Here is a 25463-nt window from a genome sequence, read left to right as displayed (position 1 = left end):
CCCCGGCAAGTCCCAGGCGAGGCGTACTGTGTTGGTGAGTGTTGTGTGGTACAGCAAGAACATAGTAAACCTTTCCTGTTGCAGCCATGCTGGCAGCCAGAGGCAGATGGATAATACCTTGACCCCAAGGGCCCTGGGAGGAGAGGACCTGTCCACAGCCTGGGTATTCCATCCTTGGAGGTAGTAAAAGGAAAAGAAGGCGTGTCACAAGTCACTGCAGGGCAGCATCCAAGCGGGTCACTCGCTGATAGAATTAAAAAATAAATTTTATTGCTGGAAATGTGTGCAGTTATTTTTAATTATTTTATTTTATGTGTAGGTGTTGTCTCCATGTATGTATGTGCACCATGTGAGTGCCTGGTGTCTAGGAAGGTCAGAAGAACTCAACAGGTCCCCTGGAACTAGAGCTAGGGATGGCTGTACGCCACCATGTGGTTCTAGGAACTGAACCGCAGTTCTCTGCTCAAATAAGTACTCCTAACTGCTGAGCCATCTCTTTAGCCCACCAATCCCTTTGATTTGAGACAGGGTCTTTATATGTGAAACTCAGGCTGGCCTTGAACCCAGAAATCTGCCTGTCTCTCTCTGCATCCCAGAGCTGGGATTCAAGATGTCAACCACCACGCCTGGCAAACCTGTGTAATTCTATAGAACTTCTGGGGCATGTATGTGCAGCTACTGGCACATGAGGGTGTTTGTAGAGACCAGAGTCAGCATGGTATCTTCCTTGTTGGTTTTTACTGTAGATAGACCCGGGGCTCACCATTTCTGGAAGACTGCCTGGCCAGTGATTCCCCTGTAAGTCCCCTGCTGCTTTCATGCTGGGACTGCAGGAGTATGCACCAAGCCAGACTTTTTACTCAGGTGCTGGGGCTCTGAACTCAGGTCCTCATGCAACAAGCACTTTACCTACTGATCCTCTCTTCAACCCCATATTCTTATTTTTCAGAAGATAGCTTCTGTTCTGATTTTTCTAGTTTAATAATGACAATCTCACACATGAGTACCCTCCCCCATTTCCTCGTGATTCTGGATTAGCATTGGTTTTATATTGTGACATAAGTAAGAATCTGTACCACATACAGTTTCGGGTTCCATAAAGCTTAGTTTATAAACTATCCTAATGAGGTGGGCTGTGGTGATCTACACATAGGAAAGCTTTAGTGGTTGTAACTCCCGTTTTTTACTTCGGATTAGATTTGCTCTCATGTTATGGGACTGAGGTTTATTTGCAGGAGAGGAACTTCGTAAAGGATTGATAATTTGAGAATTGGCTGGCTAGAGCATGATGGCAGTGTCTTCAGAAAACAAGCCACAGAAGCATTGCATCTTTCAGGGGCAAGAAGCTTACAGCTTTAAAAAAAAACCTATATCTTTATTCTTTGAGAATTCATACAACCTTTTTGACATGTTAAAACATGTATAACACAATTTGCTGTCATAACCCTCTTTAGGTGGCTCAGTGGGGGGGGGGTTAGGTGGATATGCGGTGTTTTTCTGGACGCCACACTGTGCCAGCACCGTGTGGGCCATGGGAAATGCTGTCTGCTGCTGGTCGGCCTGTGCCCTTCAGGAAGAGCTGGGTTAGGCCCTGGAATCCTGGGCAGGCAGGACTGTGCTTGCCCCCTCATTAATATGCTTGCCAAAGCTGGTGCACAGGCCTGTTTTTAGCTCTGTCTGATTTGTAACTTCTAGTCTTTTGCTGTTTCCTCTCTGAATTTGTAGTTTTTAGTTTGAAGCTCACATTTGAAAAGAGCTCCAGAGGCATCAGACACAGCACGCAGGCTGTGCCTCGCTGCCCCTGACAGCTCACAGTTCAATGTGGCCACAAGCCCTGTCACCACTTCTTGAAGGAAGGACCACATGCTGAGGAGACAGGCAGAAAGAAAGCTGTGAATGTAGTTCCTGTGTTACCAACCAGCGCTCTCTGTGTTTCTTATCTTTCGTAGGCAGGAGCACATGTTGGGAGAGTCAGCTCGAAAGAGTCTGGAATCTGATCCAGAGGACTTCTCTGATGAAACGAATACAGAGAATCTCTACGGCACCTCACCCCCAAGCACACCTCGACAGATGAAACGCCTGTCAGCCAAGCACCAGAGGAACAGTGCGGGGAGGCCGGCCAGCCGAGCGAACTTGAAAGGTGAGCCTGTCACTTAAAAGGTCCCGGGAAGGGCGTGGCAGATGTGGAGCATCCCCTTTATCTGACTTTAGTGACGGACAAGCCCTTGGCAGCATTAGCGACCCCTCTGTTTTAAACTGCATCTCAGTGCTGCCGTTAGGCTTGTTATTTTGACTTAACACCACAAGCTATGCTGCTGGTAGGTGATTATCCAGTGCAGGAGGCTTTGTCCTGAATTGTGCTTGAAGTCTTTTGAGGCTATGGTAGAGGCTACAAGCCCAAGTGGCTAGATGGGTGGCCTGCAATTACGCTTTTTATCTCTCGCCGAGCTTTCTGCGTTCTTTTCTCCAGCAGTGGTATATTGGGCATCTGGGAGGAGACAGCCAGGCCGTGGTTTCCTGAATTCGGGAACCAGCTGAAGGCTCAGTCTTCTGCCAGTGACTCAGTGTGTAGGCCTGCTTGCTAAGCAGCTGCCAGATGGGAGGGGACCTAAATGGTACCCCAAACCCAGGAGCCATGAAGGGAACCTAGAAGGTACTCATAGCTGAGAGCCATGGAGGGAACATAGATGGTTCCCAGATCTGGGATCCAAGGAAACAGCCTTTCCTTTCCTCTTTGTGTCTCATCTCAGAGCCCAGCTATGTCCCGTCTGTCCCTTGATGCAGACAGCATGGCTCTTCATGCTTCTTCCTTCCTCCCAGCTCCTCCTAACTCTCTTTCCTAAGGTGGGTGAATGGCTCATTGCACCTTGACATGGCATAACCCTCCAGTCACAGAAATCTTGGGGTTTAGAGTTTTCTGTTAAATTCAGGAAGAACAGAACAGGAAAATTGTCTCTTTTCCTTCTCAGCTGCTTTGAATTATTTTATTTCATGAAACTGTAAAGTTTCAGGGATGGGGTCTCCGTCGTCTACATGTCTTCTGTTTTCAAACGAAGCAGCTAATCCTCTTGGGCCTTTGGATTCCCAGCTGTCTGATGCTGGCCCGGGAACGTGGGGATCCTGAGTCATTTCTCCTCCTTACTGCAGAGGATTGCATATGGGCTGAGAAGCTTAGAAACACAAACAGAAAGCCACTGAGACTACAGAAAACCGAGCTGCTTGAGCGCATAGCCTGCTGTGTCTGCTCGTGCGCCTTGCCCTGTGTTTACTGTTGACAACTGTCTTCTGTGCTTACTGTTTTATGAGCTGCTTGTGCCTCAGCGTGACTTACGCTCTGCCTTCTGTCTGCAGTGCCGTCTGCAGTTTGCCTCTTCAGAGTGCCTAAGCTCTGGGTTTCTGTGTCAGACGTTCTTGTGGGAGTGTTAGAAAGCAGCTCTGCTCCGCACATGCCAAGAACAGATGTAGCGAGGGACCCATCTGAGCGAGTGCACCATCCTCCCACTGTGGCATTTGCAGAGTGATGGCATGGTAACCCCTCAGACCTCATTCGCCCTCAGAACTTAGCTGTGCCGTGTGCTGCACGAGCATCTACCAGGTGCCGGCTGGCATAGTCTCCAGTCTGGCTGATGGGCATTCTGTGTGCAACCACGGAGTGTCATTCTTTATCTTACAGTGTGGCGAGGGTTATGTGATAACTGTCATTATTATTGCTTCAAACTAAAAAAAAAAAAAAAAAAAAATTCCCCTGAATACTTATTTCCCTTTTGTCTTAAATCTTAAGGTAAAATTAAATTCTTCCATCGACTATATCTTCTTTTTAATTGGCTGTTTGTGGTAGCACGTTGCCTGCGTCCTCCTTCCTTCCCACCCACGTCTCCTCAGTATTGCTGCTGCGTTTGTTGTGCTGTTTAGTCTCCTTTCTCCCTGATTCATCGTTTCTTCTTTCCCCACTCCTGCTCTGCCCTGTTTCTCCTTCAGTCTTTCCACTGAGTCAGAATTTGAGTGACTGCACAGGCATGTCCTGTTTTAGAGGGTGAATGAGACACAGTCCTGTCTTCTGCAGGGCGTCTACAACTCAGGCAGCGCACGAGTGTGGGCTGGTGTGGTCGGGCGCATGGAGGTCACCCAGGGTACACACAGGACGGGTATTGAGAAGCCCTGGTGGAAGACTTCTGGAACAAGTGACATTTGTGCTGTGACTTAAAGGCTGAGTCAGGGACACCACGATTTCAGACTAGCGTATGATTCATAGTAATCTCTTGGTCCTCTGTATTTTGAAGCGCTTCTTAGAATTGATCAGATTGGTCAGATTTATTTTCAGAGCTTCCCAAGGAGCTGTGAACTGGTGCCTTGCTCCTCCTTACAGTGGGTCTGTGAGTCACACCGTTAACTTTAGGCTGCAGTCAAAGTTGGACAGAGAAGTCACTGATGAGGTCCCATTATTCTGCTTACCTATTGCCCTTTATAAACCACCCTGAAACCCTGCATGACAGCATAGCTACTCATCGCTCACGATCCAGTCACTCACATATGCAGGCAGAGTGGAAGGTCATCTGCCGATGAGTCTGGACCCTTAGCTGGAGCAGTTCCAGTAGCTGGAATATGGCTTAGTTTGGCTAAGGCACTGACTCTGAGCCCTTAGCCCCTCTCCATGTGGTACCCGCCATGCGTCAGGTGTCCCAGGTGGCTCCTTTGCGTTTGTCTGAATTTGAGCTGAGATGGCGAGACCAGCTGAGGTTCAGCAGGCACTGCTTTCTCTCTAAGTGGTCATTTGCATGACCCAGATTGGTGCACAGTGCCCTGGTCCCTGAGTAGCTGAGCCTCCCACAAGGCACCCAGCTTCTATCATGAGTTTTGAGAGTCTCCTGTGTAAACTCTTGAGACTCTGCCATGGAAGTCCTACAGCACTCTTCTGTGTGCCTTCACTAGACAGTGCCATCCACACGCACTATGGGAGGGACTGCGCAGGGCACTGGCACCCAGAAGTTTGGCTAGCCCTGCATGCCTTGCTGTAATGCTCTGGGGGAACTGGCAAGCCATCGTGCTGTCTCTCGTTTTCTCTGGACTCCCTTCCTCATAAGTGCCAGAAACATGGAGGGATGTGTAAAGCCCCAAGTCACTGAGAGCAGAGTTCACGTGGGGCTGCATCACCACTTGGACTGGTCCTCTGTTTTCGGCAGTGGAAGCCCTTGTTATGGATGTGAATTTTGAAGTGTGATCTCAAGCTTAGAGTGAGGCAGCTTATGCTAGGTTTGTTTTTCAGGGATTCTCAGCTCAGATCCTGAAGATCTGTAGTGCTCTCTGGTACACACGAGGGATTAGAAGGTTGGCTCTTATTGAAATTATTTGGTGGAAGTGCTGAGTTCTACCATTTTCCCACCAGTAACTAACTGTTGGAATGGTAAACTCAAACAGGAGACGCCGGAAGTGAAGCACTGGCCCTAAGATGAGCTGTGCATCCTAGTGGGCTCAGCACTCTAAAGCTGTACCGTACTGTCACAGGGCTTGTAAACTCGAAGTATGGGGGAAGACCGCTGTTGCTACTGCACAGTAGGGAGACTGCCATTCTGCAGCAGCCATTTGAACTCAGGCTTTTTCAGGATAACTGTAACCTTTCCTAATGGGCTTTTCTCCCTATTTTCAAATAAGCACTCATGCTGTGAGAAGCATCTCTCTGTGTCTTTGCACACATGTGGAGTTATTTTTGGAGACCAGCTACTCAGTGGTGAATCTGCTGTGTTGGGAAGTTTGTATATTTAAGTGGCAGATAGTGTCCTGCTGTTCCTCAGGAGGAATATTCCTGCTTTTACTCTCAACAGTGTGTACACACCTTGCTTGCTTGTGTTGTCTGTATTATTAGTGTTTTACGTTTCTGCTAGCTTGCTTTGGCTGCTTAAATTTGCTTGTTTATAATAGAATAATAGAAGGGGGATTGACTATTGCAGTTAAATACATAAAGGCGTGTGAAATTTATTAGAAAAAGGAGGTGAATATCGATACCATGTGTAGATGCAATATGTATCTAAACACACGTGTGTTTGCATACCAGCAGCTTGAAGCACAGCATTTAAGGAAATGCAGCTTTGAGCAAAATGCAAGGAATAGATGAGAGGCCAACTCACCTAAGCTGTTCCTTGTGTCATTGTCATAGTGACTGAAGCCATAAAGAATGGGTGAACATTTCATTACTAATTGTGAACATCTGTAATTCCATCAGAGTCTCAGATGCAGCCATCACCCAGAAGAGGTTGAGAAGCACTGGCCTGGGCTGGGGACACGGTCAGTGGTTAGGAGCGCTTGCTGCTCTTGCAGAACGAGAGTTTGGTTCCCAGCACCCGCATCAGACAGCTCATAGCTGCAGTTCACAGCAGTTCTAGATCTCATATCTTCTCTGGAGTCTTCAGGCTCCTGCATGCATGTGGCATACACATGCATAACATATAAGTAAAAGAATAATGAATCTCTTTAAAGGCTAATTAACAACCCAGAATTTGTCACATGCCAACAAGATTCTCTTTTCAATATGGCTCACCCTGAGATGTGTCACACTGCATGCCTGAAGGTGTCTGATGAGTATCAAGCTCAAATTCATTACAGCAGCTACAGTCTCTGTCCTTGAACAAAGCAGTCCCAACTTCAGCCATAGATGTGTTTTGAAACACTGACTTATAAAGTCCGTAGCAAGGGTGCTTGTGTGACTCTGACTGTCATTGCCTAATCTGTTTGAAATTCCTATTTAGCTTAAACTCTAAAATGAGTTCTTCCTCCCTTCTGTTATGTTATAAAGGAAACAAATTTAAAGATGAATTTTTGACAGTCAAAAAATTTGACCATCTTTTTCTTAAACCAACCCTAAAAGGAAACATTTGGCTGATCATTGTTCGAACCCTATTAAAACTTTAACTGCTGAAGCATGATCAAGATTCACCACTGCCCAGAGTGCGGCTGCTCATTTATTTATATATTCATTTGAGGTGGAGTCTCATGCAGCCCTGGCTGGATCGGAACTCACTAAGTAGACCAAGCTGGCCTTGAACTCACGGAACTCTGCCTACCTCTGCCTCCTGGGTGCTAGAATTAAAGGTGTGCATCACCCTGTCAGCTCTGAAATACTCCTTTCCAGAGCTGCTCTCTGTGTTGGATTTCTTGTTGATTTCAGAGGATTTAGTATCAACAGAAAACAGAGCAAACAACCTGTTGGTTAGCAGTGGGCTCTGGGCGGATTAAAAGGTTATCAGTGATGTCAGTGGGGAAAGACAGACAAACTAGCCAGCCAGAGCTTGGGTGGCTTCTGTATCAAAGCCCTGGTGTTCCCTAGGTCTCCTGTAGTTGCGAGGTTCCTCCTTTGGGGAGGCCTGTCTGGCACATCTGTTTACTCAAACTTGCAAATCCTTACATCTGAGAGCACAGCAATGTAGACTGAGCGACTAGCCCCACCCCCAGCCTGGCCACTAGTGACATAACTGGCATTTACATGTGGCTAGACTGGTGCTTAGGTCTATTTTCTGTTTGAATTCCATTGTAATATGTGAATACACACACACACACACACACACACACACACACACACACACACACACACACACACCCCTATTAAATGCCAACTTGTCTCTTGTCTTGGGGAAAAGGTAAATGTTTGTCTCATCTTGCCTCTTTCCCTATTCACGTTCCGTCACACTCTGTAAATCCAAGTGTTAAACCACTGCTTGGTGTAAAGACACATTTCAAACAGTTGTGTAAAACACACACTTGTACTAAATGGTAAGCTCAGCTGGATTTGCGTGTACACAGTGTGACCTACAAGCATTTTAGTGTTCAGGAGAAAGATAGGATCATGCCCTAAGCCCAAGTAATTATCTCCTTGAAATAAGTTTCTCTCATGTTTTGCCTCTTGGTAGATACAATATACATCAGGACATAATGTTTGTATTGTAGAAGATCATGAACAATTAAAAGATCTACTTTTCAAATTGTTCTGTGACTGCTACCAATAATGCATGCCACATTAGCTTTTATAAAGTGTGTGTGTGTGTGTGTGTGTGAGAGAGAGAGAGAAAGAGAGAGAGAGAGACAGAGAGACAGACAAACAGGTAGACAGAGCACATACGGATGCCTTTGTGTGGGTATAGGCCAGAGGTCAAGGTCGAGCATCCTGAGTCACTTTCCACCTTCTGCTTTGAGGCATTGAGCCTGGAGTGCACAGACTTAGCGAGGCTAAGGGCTAAGGGAGCCCTGGAGATCCCCAGCTCCCACTCTGAACTGGGTAACAGATGCCAGCTGCCGTGACCCAGCATTTTACACGGATGCTTGGGACCCGAACTCAGGACCTCAAGCTTACCCAGCAAACATTTTGCCAGTTCCATCTTCCCAGCAGAGCTGTCTCCCCAGCTCACGTTCTTTCTTTATAAACTTAAGCCCTGGTTTTGTTTCATAATCTTTGTTTTCTCTGATCTGAAACTGCTTATCAGGATGCACACACCAGCTGATACAAGACTCTCCCTGACTCTCAGCGCCTCTTCTCAGTGCTGGAACCCACAACCTCCTCACTGCTGGGATGGCTGGCTTCCTCTCCTGACCCATCAACCTCATTTTATTTCCTGAGAGCTAGCCCCAGAGTTGTGTCAAAGGCATCTGAGATCAGTGCTCTAGTCACCCAGTGAAAACACACACACACACACACACACACACACACACACGCACAAGGTCTGTCTCCAGTACTACACATTGTGCACTTAACTGCGTTCTCTGTCTTGTGGTAACAAAGTAGTGTATGAACTGATAGCCTGAAAAATAAAATTTCATGGAGGAAATCTTGGAACTACCTGTCCTTTCTGCTTTGGAAGCACCACTGTGGAACCAACAGAAATGAATGGCATCTGTGTGCTTGCTTAATGAGGAACGTGGTGGAAGCAAACCAGGAGGCGAGGCTGGTTTAAGGCAGTGTAGACAATGCTAACCAGGAGTTGAGGCTGATTTCAGTCAGTCAGTGCTCGAATGAGAGTTGGAAAGCACCTGCAACTGGAAAGAGCAAGGTTAAGAAGACATTCATTTGGACGAGCTGCATAACAAACTTTAATGTGGATAAAATAAATAGTATAAGTAACATTTTCATCAATCTTAAGATGTTGCTAATTTAAAAAGCAGTAGAGGCTGGAGAGATGGCTCAGCAGTTAGGAGCACTGGCTGCTCTTACAGAGGACCTGCATTCTGTTCCAGCAAACATGTGCTTGTTCATAATCATCTTTCATTCCATTCCGGGGAATCCAAAGCTTTCTGGCCTCACTGGGCACCGGACACACATGTGCACAGGCCTGCGGGAAGAACACCCATACGCACAATAAGTAGATAATGGAGTAGTTTATGCTAATCGTAGTAACCTTTGTAGACAGATTACCAGCAAGATGGCTCAACCCTACCACCCACCAGCCTAAAGAGAGGCCCTTGAGTGACTCTCCCTGGATACAAATCTCATTTATTAAGTTATTAAGATAATTATTAATCTCATTTATTAACTCCAAGGCTGTTACATGATTCAGAATGTAAGGCATTTGAGCAGTGTCTTGTATAGACCTGAGCTTCGTGAGACCTACGTGGTGGAAGGAAAGAACCTACCCCTAAGTTTCCCTCAGACTTTGGCACACAGACTTCAGCACACAGACTTATGCTCTTGTATTATAGAGTATAAAAGTACCATCTCTTACCCTTACACATGACGAAACCTATCAGTGGACTGTGTATTAGTGAATGCGTGCCTCAGCCCTCAGTGCCACTGTTGATTACCTAACCTGATTCCAGAGATATCCAATCGGATTCTTTGTCCTAGACTCTGAAACAAGGTGTAGGATTGGGATGCGTCACAGGTCAGCGATGAGCTTGAGATGGCCGTAGGAAGGAAGAATTGAAGGCAGGCATTGATTTTAAAGGACTCCTGTGCTGCTAGGGCAGACCAGTGGGTCACAATTGATTGGCCTGTGTGTCTTCAGTTCTGTTCACCTTCCGTTTCAAATGCCAATGCTCATTCGTTTGTGACGGAGGAAGAGACGAAATCTGGTTTTGCTCATCACTGCTCTGCTTTGTATGGAGCAACCTTGAGGGGCCTTAAGCACTCCTGAAGGTTTGCATGTATGCAGTATACATGGGTGTTGTCATGTGTGTGGGCACATTTGTACGTTTAGATGTGTGTTCATGCATGTGTCAGTGCATGTGGAGGGCAGAGGTCAACCCCGCGTTCTTCCTTCATTGTTCTACAGTTTCTTTACTGCAGCAAGGTCTCTTGCTAAACCTGAAGCTCATGAATCCAGGGTCTCAGAGACCCCACCCCCAACCCGCCCCACCAGGCAGCACTGGCTTACAGGCAGCTGTCATGACTTAGACGTGGACGTTAGAGATCCACTCAATGTGAGTAGCGTTTGATGTCACGCTATCGCATCCTATCAGGAAGAATAGAGACTGGAAATGAGTTGCTTCTAATTGAACATAATTCATTAAGACAAGGCAGGGATTGGCTGTTCTCTTGAACTCAGTCGCTCTCACCCTTCTCAAGTCATTTCCCGTTCTTCAAGTTGAAGGGGCTCAGTACATTTTGTAGTGTTGAATATGACAGTCCTTTCAGCGACTGTGAGTATAAAAGTACACAAGTGTAATACAGCAAGAAAAGTGAATACAATCATTAAAACTTTACAAGGTGTTCTGATCATTTTCCAGTTTAGTCTTACGGAATGTCTCTTTCTCTCGCTGATAGCCTGAGTGTAAATGTGTGAGTATTTGGCTTAAAACAGTTACTAGCTTCATATTTTAGAGCTTTATACTGTTCTGTTGTTTTCTTTTTAATAGAAAAAATGAACACACCGAGTCAGTCTCCACATAAAGACTCGGGGAAGGGAGTGGAGGCCGTGGAGGAGTACAGCTACAAGCAGGGGAAGAAGACGCGAGCGACTCTGAGGACAACGGAGCGAGACCATAAGAAAAATGCACAGTGCTCGTTCATGTTGGACTCAGTGGCCGGGTCTTTGCCAAAAAAATCGATTCCAGATGTGGATCTCAATAAGCCTTACCTCAGCCTCGGCTGTAGCAACGCCAAGCTGCCGGTCTCTATGCCTATGCCTATAGCCAGAACTGCGCGGCAGACTTCCCGAACGGACTGCCCAGCGGATCGGTTAAAGTTCTTTGAAACACTGCGCCTTTTGCTAAAGCTTACCTCAGTCTCGAAGAAGAAGGACAGGGAACAGAGGGGACAGGAAAACACGGCTGCTTTCTGGTTCAACCGGTCAAATGAACTGATCTGGTTAGAGCTCCAGGCCTGGCACGCAGGCCGCACCATCAATGACCAGGACCTCTTTTTATACACAGCCCGCCAAGCCATCCCAGATATTATCAATGAAATCCTCACATTCAAAGTTAATTATGGAAGCGCTGCCTTCTCTAGAAACGGAGCTGGTTTCAACGGTACCTCGCTAGAAGGTCAGTGCAGAACCCTTCATGGGGCAAACAGTCCAGGCTGTTCAACCTACCACGAGCACCTCCAGCGCCAGAGGGTCTCATTTGAGCAGGTGAAGCGGATAATGGAGCTGCTAGAGTACATGGAAGCACTTTATCCGTCCTTGCAGGCTCTGCAGAAGGACTACGAGAGATACGCCGCAAAGGACTTTGAGGACAGAGTGCAGGCACTCTGCCTGTGGCTAAACATCACGAAAGATTTAAATCAGAAGTTGAGGATTATGGGCACTGTTCTGGGCATCAAGAACTTATCAGACATTGGCTGGCCAGTGTTTGAAATCCCTTCCCCTCGGCCATCCAAAGGCCACGAGCCTGAGGAGGAGGGCGAGGACACGGAGGGAGGGCTGAGGGAGCTGGAGAGTGGGGCGGAGGAGAGTGATGAGGAGCGAAGCCCCAATCCGAGGGCGCCAGAGCTCAGGCTGTCTGCCGACACCATCTTGGACAGTCACTCCCAGGGCTGCGTGTCCAGGAAACTTGAGAGGCTCGAGTCCGAGGAGGACTCTGTAGGCTGGGGGATAGCAGACTGTGGTCCCGAAGCCAGTAGGCATTGTTTGACTTCTATCTATAGACCGTTCGTGGACAAAGCACTGAAGCAAATGGGACTGAGGAAGTTAATTTTACGACTTCATAAGCTAATGAATGGCTCCTTGCAAAGGGCTCGTGTAGCTCTGGTAAAGGATGACCGTCCCGTGGAGGTAGGTTTCAGTGGAGGATGTCCCGTAGTGTCATGTCTCTAATCCCTCTTGTGTGTTATTAACCGAATGGACTTTAATATTCTTAGCATTTCAAGGCATAAGTGGCAGCTAGGAGTTGCATATGTAATTGCTGCCATGAAAGTGTTATGGTAAGGGGATCTGTGAATAGCTCACACATTTGGTGAATGAAGCACAAGGTGGCGGGTGTGTGGAGGGAAGACGCAACCATATAAATACCAGTTGGGAAAGGATGAACCGGGGTAAAGTGGTGGGGCGTGTCCTGGGTGACCACAAGCTGCAGGTGAGTCAGTCATAACACCAGTGCCGTACACAGGTATTTGAAACGGATATGGCGCCTAGAGTCAAAGCCATCCATCCATCCATTCACTCACCCACCCAGTCAGTTTTCCCAGTCCTGAGGGACCTTGTGCATGGTAAGCAGGAGCTCCATCACTGAACTGGCTCTCTAGCTCTTTGGATTCTTTGACAAAGCTCGGTCTTGGCTAGGATATGGCTGACTGCTAAAGTGCTAGCCATGCATGTGCAAGGCCCTGGGTTCACTCATGATCTCTAGCTCGGCAAGACATCACAAAGGAAACACAACAGGACCGGAGACAGTAACCATGCCCTGAGCAGCAAGCCCAGTTTTGGTTACTGGACCTTAAAAGATGCAAATTGTAGAGACATGTAAAACTACTGTACTCACGGCTGACATGTTTGGTGCAGACAGAAGAACTTGGTTGTCAGTAAATGGATCTTTCACTGTGCAAGACTTTTTGAGAGGAGTGTGTCCATTAGACAAAGTAAGTTGTAATTTGATTTTGACATTATGATGCTTCAGAAATTCAGAATACCACTCAGGGTGGTAGAGTGAGACGGGGGCCTCTTGCAGGTGCCGACCTCAGAGTCTAAAATGCAGTGTGAGTAGCTGTTCCCTTCCGAGTTCCCATGTTCCCATGACTGACAGCAAAGTTCTCAGTCCTGTGAGACTCCAAATTCCTGCGTTAGTTGGTGATTTTGACTTTAGTAGCCAACATATGTCTATACCTAACCATTGTAATTTTTTAAGCTTCAGTTTATTGTCTTACATGGCCTCCTTTGGAGTCAGAAATGGCACAAGGTGTTTCCATAAGGTGGAAGACACCTGAAGAGAGAGTCCAAGTCTGCATTCTCAGGCAGACGATGAGCCTCAGAGGACACCAGGGACTCAGCAAAGGACAAATGGAGGCTTCTTTCCTTCTCACACACGGGTCACTGTAGTTTAAGAGTTCATTGTGCAGATTTGTCAGGGAGAACTGTAGATGTAGAATAAAGCTTGTCACAGATGTCACTTGGTGAGGTCTGTGCTTGAGGAATTTATCTACAGGGGCTGAATTCCATCAGGACACTCGTGGGAAGGCAGGGTGGCTTTCATTATTTATTGGTTTCGTTTTTGTAAAATGCTTTGAGGTGATATGATTAGCAAAGGCTGCTAATGAGAACTCCCTTCAGACAGCTTTCCAAAAGCAGAATTCGTTTTTCGTTTGGCTTCCTACAGTTCAACCTAGAGCCCCCCGCAGAGAGCAGCCCCACTGGCAGGCAGGGAGGCCTGAAGTTATGGTTAGCTTGGCGTGAAAGGAAGAGTCTGTCTTCAGTCCACTTCGGAGCACAGCGTCTGCTAGTGGAGCGATGCATGCATGTGCATTCATGCTGGCCATGCATGTTGGACACTTCAGACTGTAGCTTTTTCTACCTCTTCCGTCTTATATTATACTGTCCTGGCTTCAGGGAGATCCTGCTGGCATTCTGAACCTGTCGCATGGGCTCAAATACATTCTGTGCGATACATGGTGTGCAATGCATGTATGAGCTTGTATGTATATGTGTGAGCGTTTGTGTGTGCACACATGCACATTCTCATCCTGGGTTTCTTGTGTCTTAGTCATATTACTAAGTATCTCAGGGAAAGAGCCACAATTGTTTTTAAGATCGCTCAGACAATTTTATTAGAGTTTCAAAGGAAAACTTCAAGGCTCAGCAGCTGCAAGGCTCAGCAGCTGCCTGGAGGAGGAAGATGGGAAAAGAGAAGGTCACCCCTGGGGTCAGGCTGGCATGGAGGGCAGCCTCGTGGTAGGGAGAGAAGCTTCAGACGAGAGAGGCCAGAGTGTGAGGAGAGCGGGCTGAGAAGAGAGGGCAAGAGGAATGGAGAGGTTGCTCTCTGCTGAGCAGCCAGAAGCTGGCGGCCTCGGGCCGCATGCTGCAGCTGTGCGAGCAGCTGCCCAGAGTCTGGTTTTAAGGTCCACTAGCCAGGCCCCGGTTTTTGAGTGACTGACCTCACCACTGACTCAGTCTTTTTGATCCCAGTCTTCTGTCTGGGAGATGCATGTAACAGTGCATTCCTGTCTACCCACAGAGTTAATGAAGCCTCACCAGATACTCATATATACAGTAAAATCTATGTGCGTCAAATACAAACCCCTTTTATCCTTAGGATTATTGTTACCTTATTTTTCCCCATCAAAGCCAAGTGTAAATCAGTGTGGGCTTTTGTTTATCTTTAAAATATGTTGTTTTATCTTTAATCTCTTCCTAATAATGGTATATTTGGAGGCATTCGAGGCTTGGGAGTAAAATGTTCTGAGCTCAGCCCCTCAAACAGGACACAAGCCTGTGTGCTCCTGCCTCACTGCTGGAAGCGTGTAGATGGGCTCATGCAGCAGACGTTCAGCAGACGGGGCCGCGGGCATGGCTGCAATGCATTCTGCCTTGATGGTTTCTGGCTGATCTCATTGAAGGGCGTTACAGAAAAGAAACAACATTTATTTGTGATGTTTGTTTTTTTTTCCTATGTTTGACTTTACATCTATTCCTTATGATTAAATTACTTCTGAGCAGTGTTTGTCGATTTTTAGTAGCCCTTTGGAGGCATGTTTTATAAAATACTTTTCTCCTAAAGCCTTATTATATTTATTGTTTAAACAACTTGCAAACTAGAAATAGTCTGCTGTGTTTATTTTAGTCACATGAGCAGCGTCCATGCTAGTGGCCTGTTTGATTGTCACTCCCTAGGGCTATAGACTGCTCTCCCCAGGACACACCCAGACCTCGTAGGCTCACTGTAGTTTGAGGATAGGTTACCCGTCAGGGTTCACGTGGAAGATGTTCGTCTGCGGTCTGAAAGAGTGTCCTGTGAGGGGGTTGGGGATTTAGCTCAGCGGTAGAGCACTTGCCTAGCAAGCGCAAGGCCCTGGGTTCGGTCCCCAGCTCCGAAAAAAAGAAAAGGAAAAGAAAAAAAAAAAGAGTGTCCTGTGAGAGACTCTCAGGTTGTTACATATGTAAGCCCATGAGGTAGACTCCAATGCCTGCAGGATTTCCCTTAATGTAATTTAATGTAAGTCTAATATAAGAAAGAAGAAGTGAATGAAGTTGCAGACTTCCACCCTGTGCACCAAGAGCCGACCTGAGGTCTTTGTTGCTTTCTCGTTTATTTCTCGTTTTTTCTGGTTCCCTTCTCCTTTGCTTAGAGCCTACTTGGACCACAGGGCCCTCTGATATCTCTCACCTTGCCATGATCTATATTCCCACGGCCGAGTGTGCCTAATTACCATTTCCAAACAGGCCAGGCCCCCTGAGCTTGCACAGTGCTCAGTCTCCAGTGCCTGCCCTTCTGTAGATGCTGCCTGTGAGCACAGTGCCTCTGGCCTTCCCACCAGGGGCTGAGCATGGCTGCTGTGTTACTGCTTCCAGGCCACCATGTGGCTGTGGTCTGTGTGCACACAGGTCTATAGTTGCCTGTCCACCACCCTTTACGGAGCAGTGCCCTTGCTGTGGTGCCGAGGTGTCCCACCTCTTTACTCACGCTTTAGCTTTCTTTCCCCTGCTGAAAGCCTCTCTAGTGTATGCTCCTTTACCTGTGAGCTAAACCTGGAGCCATCACACAGCGTTTAAGCATCTCCCTTTGCACATGTCCTTGCCTCGTTAGCACATGTTCCCAGCGCTCCTCAGCAAGGCTTACGTGCACTTCAGTGTAGTGTAGAAGATGCTCACGCTCCTTGACTGCCTTTGCCATACTATCTCAAAGAAAGTGCCTGGCTGCTGTCTTATTGCTTTCCACATTAGAAACTATGTCATTGCGTTTGATGGCTGTTTGTCTTTGACGGTTAAACACTATGCCAGTCTTTCCTGTAACACAGGAAACCCTGAAGAGGCTGTTTAGTGTGGACACGGCCTCAGAGACTAGGCTGCCGCTGAGTCTCACTAGGTGCCAGACAGCGTCACTGCCTCAGTCCGGCCCTGAGGAAACTGGCTTAGGGAGGAGGTAACCTCTGAGTCGCAGTGTTGTGGAGTGTTGGGGGAGCCTGAGCTACCAGACTTAAAAATAGACCAGTGGTTTCCAGGCCAGGCAGCACACCAGCATTACCCAGAGCAGATCTTCCAGTGTGGGATGCAGGACCGATGGCTAGCACGGTGCAGGTCTGTGCCAGCCACCGAAGCTCCGAGGAAGGCACGGTAGTCTCCCTGCTGCCATGAAGTATGGCACGCATTACCGTGAAGCTGCCGGGGCTAAGTCGTTTGTTCCAGTCATTGCCTGTCTGATTTCATAAGTAAAGTTACAAGAACTTTGCTTTAATGACAGCCTTGGAAGCACATGCTTGCTCATTTGCCTAGAGGGTTTCTGTTTTAAAACAGATTTATGTGGGGAAGCTATGCCACATGGCTTTGACAGCCGTGAGCCGGCCGAATCAGACCTGACAGTAAGATTGGAGTTGGAAGTCACAGGGAGCACTGGCTCCCGTGGTGACAGCAGAGCAGCAGCACTGTTGGGAACGGAGCCAGCAGCAGCCACTGACTTGAGCAGTGGCCTGTGCCTGAGGAGAAGGGGGTCAAATAATTTGGTCAGGGGTGCACACACTGCATGTACCAGAACCAGGACATGAACCCGGAAGTCTGGCTAAGCTATGCCTGCTCTCGGCAGCGCTGTGCTGCCTCCTAGAGTTAACATTTTGTCCCCCATGTTTTTAATGAGAATGCACCTATACATGTGCTTGTGTAATACGACTTTTTAACTTAGCAGTTAATGTTTTAGATGGGAGGAGTGCCTCTGAAACTCTGCGCTGGGGGTTTCTTTTGGAATACCAGGCCTCATCCCTACTCAGGAGCCGCTGGCTGAAGCTGACCAGCCCCTCCCACATCCACCTATGTCTGCTGTCTACTGGGCTTCATAGAAATTTCAGTTTGGGATGGCATCCGCAAGTAGCACATAACAAGTCTGAGAACCAGAGACTTTCTGATGACACAGTTCAGGGGAGTCAGGTGTTCCCTGGTGCTGTCGGGGGAGCCGGAGAATCCAGGTGTTCACCATTAGCTTACCGCTCAAAAGTTGGCTCAGCGTCCTGTGATACAAATGCCACCCGGGTATTGGCTGATCCTGATTAACTGGAGGTCAAGGGTCTTTTCCTCAGAACTGGTGGTTTACCAGGGAACTCAGTGTGTAGTGGTGGATGCAACTGAGTAGCCAAACATGCATTTGCAAGATGTGTGGATTGGAGAAACGTGCTCCCCAAGGCAGCCACAGAAAACCCCTAGAGGTGAGCATTCCGGCCTTCTCCTGAGGAGAGTGAGTCATTTGTCAGGAGTCGGCCTGTGCAGAATCAGCAGGATGATTCAGAGCAGCGTAAAGTCTTCATAGTTGGTGTGGTCAGTGTCTGTGTGGATATTGGGCTCTGGGGCTAAGTAAGAGGAGTGGTCCTCACAGGTATTAGTACAGTGCTGAGTGTCAACTAGAAGTATCCGGCTGGGGGTAAGACAAGCCTGAGACAAAGCTCTGTGGGGTGAGATGTCAGGGTCAGGAGATGCTGTTGAAAACTGGTATGTGTTGGAGGAGCTAGGATGCATGGAACGTAGAAGCACTCAGGAGGTAGATCCCGCAGAAATCAGTTATGGCAAGGTGGCTGCGGACACACAGTATCTTGAGCTCTTGGAGGTTGTGGCTGTGAACCTCTGACATAGATCTGCCTTAAGCTGCCTTTGCCTGCATTTATTCCAAAGCAACAGGATGGGACAGAGCAAATGGTTTCTAAGTACCCTTTTCTGAGGTTTGCTATTCTTAATCTGTATAAGGTGGACAGTGAGTGGGAGAGGGAGAGGGAAGAGAGGGAAGGAGGGAGAGAGAGAGAAAACGTGTGTGTGTGTGTGTGTGTGTGTGTGTGTGTGTGTGTGTGTGTGTGTGTAGGCAAACATGTCGTACCTAAGCTCCAATCCCCTGTCCAAGTCTTGTTTTAAAATAAAGAAACAGCCTGAGGACTACTAGATGCTTCCAGAACCACATAGCTAATTAAATGACCCAAAGCCAGACCTTCTGACTTTTGAGCATTGACTTTTCCCCGGTCATTGAGCTATATATTTCTATGATGACAATCAAAATGAACTCAAGGGATAGTGTGCATGGCATGCTATAGGGTGAAATAAGTCCTTAGAAAGGTATCACGGGCTGAGTCTTGGGAATTAGGCTGAGATAGGAAAACTAAAGGAGCAAGCAGCCTACGCCAGGGTCAGCACGTGGAGACATGTGAGGCCAGAGCAGTCTGTGTCAGAGCAGTGCAGAGAGATGAGGACACTCAGGAGGGTGGGAGCTAGGCCAAGGTGGCCCTGAAAGGGTCAGGGAGTCTGCCTGTAGCAAACATCGATTCCCCGTAGGTGCTGGCTAAGGCTACAGTTTAGAAATCAGACGGTGAGTCCTCTGAATGTGTCAAGATGTGGAGAACAGTAAAGAGTCCCCTACGTAACCAAAGGTGACCAAAGATGCCACAGACACAGAACAAGCTACAGTTGGAGATGCAGAAAGTTGAGGCTTTCAAACTTTGATGATCTCACTTAGAAAAAGGTCAAGGTTTTTAATGCTGCTGCTGCTGCTGGTGGTAGTGTCAGAGGCTTAAGAATGAGGGGAGAAGGCTCCAGACCTCCTGCTTTCTGGGGAAAAGTGTAACAGTTTGAGTGGGGGCACAGCTGAAGGAGGAGTGGGTAAGGACACTGTGGGCCTCCTGGACAGCATGAGGTGACATGTGACTGAGGGCAGCTGGGGGTGGGGAGGAGCTGGCTTCTACAACACCAGGAAGTGTGACTCCACATGGATGCAAGGATGGCTGAACTCTGACTTTTATTCTCACACAGACAGCTATTTAGGAGTTTTGTAATCTTTTTTCTTGTAATTTCAGCAACTCATTGATTTCTCAGTCCAGATATAATTGTAGGTAGCACCGTGTGTAACGAGTCACCGGGTGTGGGGCTCTGTGTATGTGTTGAATTATTGGCCGTCCTTTTTATTTGGAATGAGAATTGTGTAGATACGTCAGCAGGTTGTAGCAAAACTTATAAGCACAGCTTCAGGCCACGTCCCCCGCACAGCTTTAATCTGTCCTGAACTTTTGCCGCAGTTCTCTGACTTTCCAGGTCCCATGTGGGGCTCGGATTATGTGCAGTTGTCGGGGACGCCTCCTTCCTCGGAGCAGAAGTGTAGCGCTGTGTCCTGGGAAGAGCTGAGGGCCATGGACCTGCCCTCCTTTGAGCCCGCCTTCCTGGTGCTCTGCCGGGTCCTGCTGAACGTGATCCACGAGTGCCTGAAGCTGCGGCTGGAACAGAGGCCGGCCGGGGAGCCTTCCCTCTTGAGTATCAAGCAGGTTTGTGTCTAACACTGCTTACACAAGCAGTCGTGACCACATTGCTACGGCCTTCCTTTTCAGGATTTCCTCCCTCAGTTTTTGTAAACAGTGAAAAGGACACGTCTTAGTGTTTGCTTTTACTACCCTCTTGGGGGCAATCTAAAATGTTCTTCACCTGTAGTCCCCAAAGATACTCGTGTGTTTCAGCTTCTTCACCACTCACTTCTTCCCGAGAGGTATGAAAACAGACTTGTCACATGACTCTGTCAGTTCTGTCTGTGAGTCTTAATGACTGACAACAAAATTCCTTTTTTAAAAAGTTACTTATTCTTGGTGATACTAGAGATCCAATCTTGTACATGCTGGGTGGCGGGTGACAATGTCATGGAGTCCATCCTTAAAGACAGCTTAAGTCTTTATTGTGTTGGAGGTGGGTGTAGGTAGGGAAATGTCTTAGAGTATGCTAGGAGAACGCGTTGGACTTTGTGCTTGCTTAAGCAGCCATGCAGATTCAACAGTAGGGTCCACTGATCCTTCTGAGCCATGAGTGTGTAGGCGGGCCTTTCATTGTATGGGGCTGTGTTTCAGAGCAGCCTCGGGGGGGGGGGGGCTGGAAGTGGTTTCCATGAGCAGGGAAAGCCAGGGAGCGTCTTTCAGGCTCTACGAATCACAGGTCAGTGCAGTTGAAGAGACACAGGTGAGTCAGGTCACACAGCAGGTCCAGATAGAACATGTGTTTGCTTGTTTGGTCAAGTGTAGACCGATGAGGTCATTTGGAATTAGGCTTCTTGTCACTTGTCACTTGCCACTCCAGTTGACACTGCACCAGGCAGAGCTGTTTGCACGTTAGCCTCACTGCCTTCACACGACTCAGGCTTGTCATTGTCTTTCTGGTCCGCCTGGCCATAACTCTGTCTTGTCCTCTGGGTTGCAGCAGGTAGCTGAGCCTTGCTCGTCAAATACCTGTCTCAGTTCCTCATGAGATACAACCCTGTGAGAGAGGGTGGAGTCGGCTTCACCATGGGGCCCTTGTACAGCTAAATAGCAATTAATGTTAGAGCACTTCAAACAGTGACCAACGGAACTAGGATTGTTGTAGTATTTCAGAGAAAAAAGAGAACAGACGTTTGCTGTTACAAAAATTCAAGGATCAGGAGTAAATACCTAGATGGCATTTAATATGAAAAAGTAGAGGCAGACACTTTTAGAAGATCTGGCTTGTAGCTATAGTTCTTATTTCATGAGTAATTATTTGAGAAACATTTAAGGGCTTTTATCTACAGAAGCAGTCTTATTCCTTGTTTTATACATATCGAAAAGCATAGACAATGACAGGCGTTAATCCCCTGTTCTCCTGGCGCTCAGTAGATGAGCACAAAGCATGTGTGCTTCTGTCCTGTTGTCCTCCCTGCACACATGCACTTCCTGTACACACAAACAAGATTGTGTGTTGGGGTTTGTTCGTACTGTGTGTGTTCATGCATGCACATGTAATTCTCTAAAGACTCTAGCAAAGCAAGACTTTAAGTGGCCACCGTGCTCGGCAGGGGTCAGCGTATGCACACACGCTGTGGGGGAGTATAGGTGCCTCCCTGACTAGTTCCTGGGTGCACGTGTGGTAGCAAGCAGTAAGCCTGAGAGGCACGGCCTTTGTGTCCTAGCCACCGCCCTGGAACTGCACTGTGCCTGTGGCCTCTGAAACCAAGTGCATCTGTGGGTCTGCCTGCCTCAGTCCCTGGCCTGTGGTTGGAGAGCACTGTCTCCCAGCTCTGATTGTGGGAGGGGCTCCTGGGGCTGCCTCATCTAGGCTTTTGTCCTCCACATCACCTGCTACACTGGAATATTGCCGTTTTGCCATCCTTCTCTGTCTTCCTTGAGACACCTGACTTCACCAGATTAAGTTTAGAGTTGGCTTGGTTTGCAGCTTTTGGTAGTAGATGAAGCACATCAGGCAGTAGGTAACTACGTTACATTACTCAGAAGCCACCATTTCCTCTATATGTTATTCAAACTTTGGGTCTCCTTAAAATTCCCATTTCATGATATATTTTTGCTCTTCTGCCTCTTGTCTTATACCACACCTTGGTAAAAGTGGTCTTATTAAAAGAAATTCATTTCAGTATGAGTGGACTTGGTAGGATGTATCTGGTGGAGCAGTGGCTGCTCTGTGATGTATCTCTGTTACAGATGGCTGACCTGTTGCCCACAACAAGCTTCTGGAGTCAGAAACCATTTCAGGTTCCTCAGAGGCAGGGTCCCTCTGGGGCTTCTGGGGCTAATTTGTGAGGACTGGCAGCCTGTGTGGCCAGGGCGTATGGGTGACAGCTGTGTTGATGGCATGTGCTCTTTTGCAGCTTGTGCGAGAGTGTAAAGAGGTGCTGAAGGGCGGGCTCCTGATGAAGCAGTATTACCAGTTCATGCTGCAGGAGGTCCTGGACGGCTTGGAGAAGACCGACTGCAACATGGATGCTTTCGAGGATGACCTGCAGAAGATGCTGATGGTAGGGGTGGGCAGAAGATGCTGATGGGGAGGGGTGGGCAGAAGATGCTGATGGTAGGGGGGGTGGGCAGAAGATGCTGATGGGGAGGGGTGGGTGAAAGATGCTGATGGGGAGGGGGGCAGAAGATGCTGATGGGCAGAAGGGATGGTAGGGGGGTGGGCAGAAGATGCTGATGGGGACGGGTGGGCAGAAGATGCTGATGGTGGGGGGGGTGGGCAGAAGATGCTGATGGGGAGGGGGATGGTAGGAGGGTGGGCAGAAGATGGGTAGGGGGGTAGGCAGAAGATGCTGATGGGGGGGTGGGCAGAAGATGCTGATGGGGTGGGCAGAAGATGCTGATGGGGAGGGGTGGGCAGAAGATGCTGATGGTAGGAGGGTGGGCAGAAGATGCTGATGGTAGGGGGTAGGGAAGATGGATGGTAGGGGGTGGGCAGAAGATGCTGATGGGGAGGGGTGGGCAGAAGATGCTGATTGGGAGGGGTGGGCAGAAGATGCTGATGGTAGGGGGTGGGCAGAAGATGCTGATGGGGAGGGGTGGGCAGAAGATGCTGATGGTAGGGGGGTGGGCAGGGGAGGGGTGGGCAGAAGATGCTGATGGGGAGGGGTAGGCAGAAGATGCTGATGGGGGGGGGATGCTGATGGATGGGAAGATGGGGTGGGCAGAAGATGCTGATGGGGAGGGAAGATGCTGATGGGGAGGGGCAGAAGATGCTGATGGTAGGAGGGTGGGCAGAAGATGCTGATGGTAGGGGGTAGGCAGAAGATGCTGATGGTAGGGGGTGGGCAGGATGCTGATGGGGAGGTGGGGCAGAAGATGCTGATGGGGAGGGGTGGGCAGAAGATGCTGATGGTAGGAGGGTGGGCAGAAGATGCTGATGGTAGGGGGTGGGCAGAAGATGCTGATGGGGAGGGGTGGGCAGAAGATGCTGATGGGAGGGGTGGGCAGAAGATGCTGATGGGGAGGGGTGGGCAGAAGATGCTGATGGTAGGGGGGTGGGCAGAAGAGGCTGATGGTGGGGGGGGTGGGCAGAAGATGCTGATGGGGAGGGGTGGGCAGAAGATGCTGATGGGGAGGGGTAGGCAGAAGATGCTGATGGTAGGGGGTGGGCAGAAGAAGCTGATGGTAGGGGGGGTGGGCAGAAGATGCTGATGGTGGAGGGTGGGCAGAAGATGCTGATGGTAGGGGGGTGGGCAGAAGAAGCTGATGGGGAGAGGTGGGCAGCAGATGCTGATGGGGAGGGGTGGGCAGCAGATGCTGATGGTAGCGGGTGGCCTTTCTGGGTCTGCATGCTGTTAACCATCACACACCCCTAACTGACAGAGAAGTCAAGGTGGGAATTGAAGAATAATAAAGCCGTTGTAGCACTTGTAGTGGAGATCATCTCAACCTTAGATCATCTGGATTTTCTGACCCTATTTCATAATAAGTCTAGAAAAATTGATGTCACAAATCTGGGCGTCAGGAAGGGTTGGTGGGATGTGTGCTGATAACCCGCTCCAGCTAAAATAAGCAACCAAACAAAATAAGACATTAGTGTCCCAGAGGAGCCATGTCCCTTTTCATGATGAAAGTTTTTATGTGCTTTTTTATTTTTTGACATTAGTATGCTTTCCTATATTTTGTGATGATTTCAGTTACTCCACAGGAATGTGTTGTTGTGGAAAATTCACACAGTTGAAGAGCCCTCACTTAGATGTCAGCGGGCTGTGGTGCAGTCCTGTTTCCCAGCATTCCGTGCTTTTCCATGGTCACTGCTCTGTCTCACCCTTCTGGTTTATATCACGTGTCAACAGGTCAAGTTACACATTGCTGGAGTCTCTGAAACATATCATTTTATATTTTTGTTTTTAGGTGTATTTTGACTACATGAGAAGCTGGATCCAAATGCTACAGCAGTTACCTCAGGCTTCCCATAGCTTAAAAAAACCTGCTAGAAGAAGAATGGAATTTCACCAAAGAAATAACCCATTACATCCGGGGAGGAGAAGCACAGGCTGGAAAGCTTTTCTGGTAGGAACCTTGTGCTTGAATACCCTCCTTCTCTCTTGTGCACATACATCGAGTGTCAGTTAGTGTCTGTGTGAGCGGAGGTTCTCACCTGGGTGGGTTTGCCCTCTAAGGGGCATCCACAGTGTGTGGAGACATTCTTGGGAGGGGAGGGTGCTCATAGCTCCCAGGCAGTAGAGGGCAGAGGGCTGGGGCTCCATTGCAGGCACACTCCAAATGTGGGGCTTGAGCCGGGATACCTTGTGAGTCAGGAGACTTGGGTCCTGTGAGGGTGGGATCGACTGGTGTATTTGAACTTGGTGGGGGTGCCCAGAACTACGTCTTTACATTTCATTGAGAGTGGTTTGGGAATGTCATGTGTCTCTTTACAAACCTCTTACATACTCCAAAGGAGTAAGCATGGAACTTGAGACACTTGAGGAAGGAGCAGTCCCTGTCTGCTTACTCTGGGGAAATGAGCTTCCTGTTGGATCAGGCCTGCTGTAGATGCTGGCAGGTTCTCCGAGTTCTGACCCTGATGTAGGGTGAGGCCTGTAGACCCGCTGTCCCATGCTGCTGTGTTCTCTTTCTCCTCCTTTTACTACTTTTCCCTTTCTGTGACTCATGTGCACTGACCCAACTGTGCATCCCTCCCGGGAGGCGTGCACCGGCCCGGCTGTGCATCCCTCCCGGGAGGCGTGCACCGGCCCGGCTGTGCGTCCCTCCCGGGAGGTGTGCGCCGGCCCGGCTGTGTATGACTAATTGTGCTGTGGACTCTGGCAGTCTCTCTCGGTGTCAGAATCTCGTGTCTACCATTCTGGCGTCTCAGAAGCCTGTCCACTTCCTACAGAGATCTCAGTTCTTAGGTTGTATCTTCATCTTAGTGGGCAGTGGGCTCGCTGGCTTCCCAGTCCTTCAGGCTGTGGTTCAGCTGATGTCCCTTGTGTTTTCTGTCTCTAGCTTTAGAGGCTCCCCTAGTGTCTGATTCATCCTGTTGTTCAGGTGCACTGTGATCTTGCTTCCGTCATTGCCGCTTGTGTCTTCATCTCTACTTGTCCTTCAAAGTCCCAAAAGCGATCTCTGGACTTTGCCTCATCCCCCTTGTTCTGATAACAGCGCCCAAGGCTTTACCACTGCCCTCCCTGGA

At 48.5% G+C, this 25463-nt stretch overlaps 1 protein-coding gene across 1 annotated transcript in view; it reads left to right on the top strand.

The window, feature by feature from the left end:
- Positions 1 to 25463, top strand: part of Map3k4 (mitogen-activated protein kinase kinase kinase 4) — an 88830-nt gene that overhangs the window by 33360 nt on the left and 30007 nt on the right. Inside the window, 6 exon segments of the mRNA XM_032894708.1 lie at positions 1950 to 2140; positions 10834 to 12191; positions 19604 to 19846; positions 22183 to 22329; positions 24182 to 24250; positions 24252 to 24340. Of these exon segments, the coding sequence (XP_032750599.1) occupies positions 1950 to 2140; positions 10834 to 12191; positions 19604 to 19846; positions 22183 to 22329; positions 24182 to 24250; positions 24252 to 24340 (2097 nt within the window).

This window comes from Rattus rattus, chromosome 2 (genome assembly GCF_011064425.1).
Source record: "Rattus rattus isolate New Zealand chromosome 2, Rrattus_CSIRO_v1, whole genome shotgun sequence".
NCBI classification, from domain to species: domain Eukaryota; kingdom Metazoa; phylum Chordata; class Mammalia; order Rodentia; family Muridae; genus Rattus; species Rattus rattus.
This window is presented reverse-complemented; position numbering and strand designations above follow the sequence as displayed.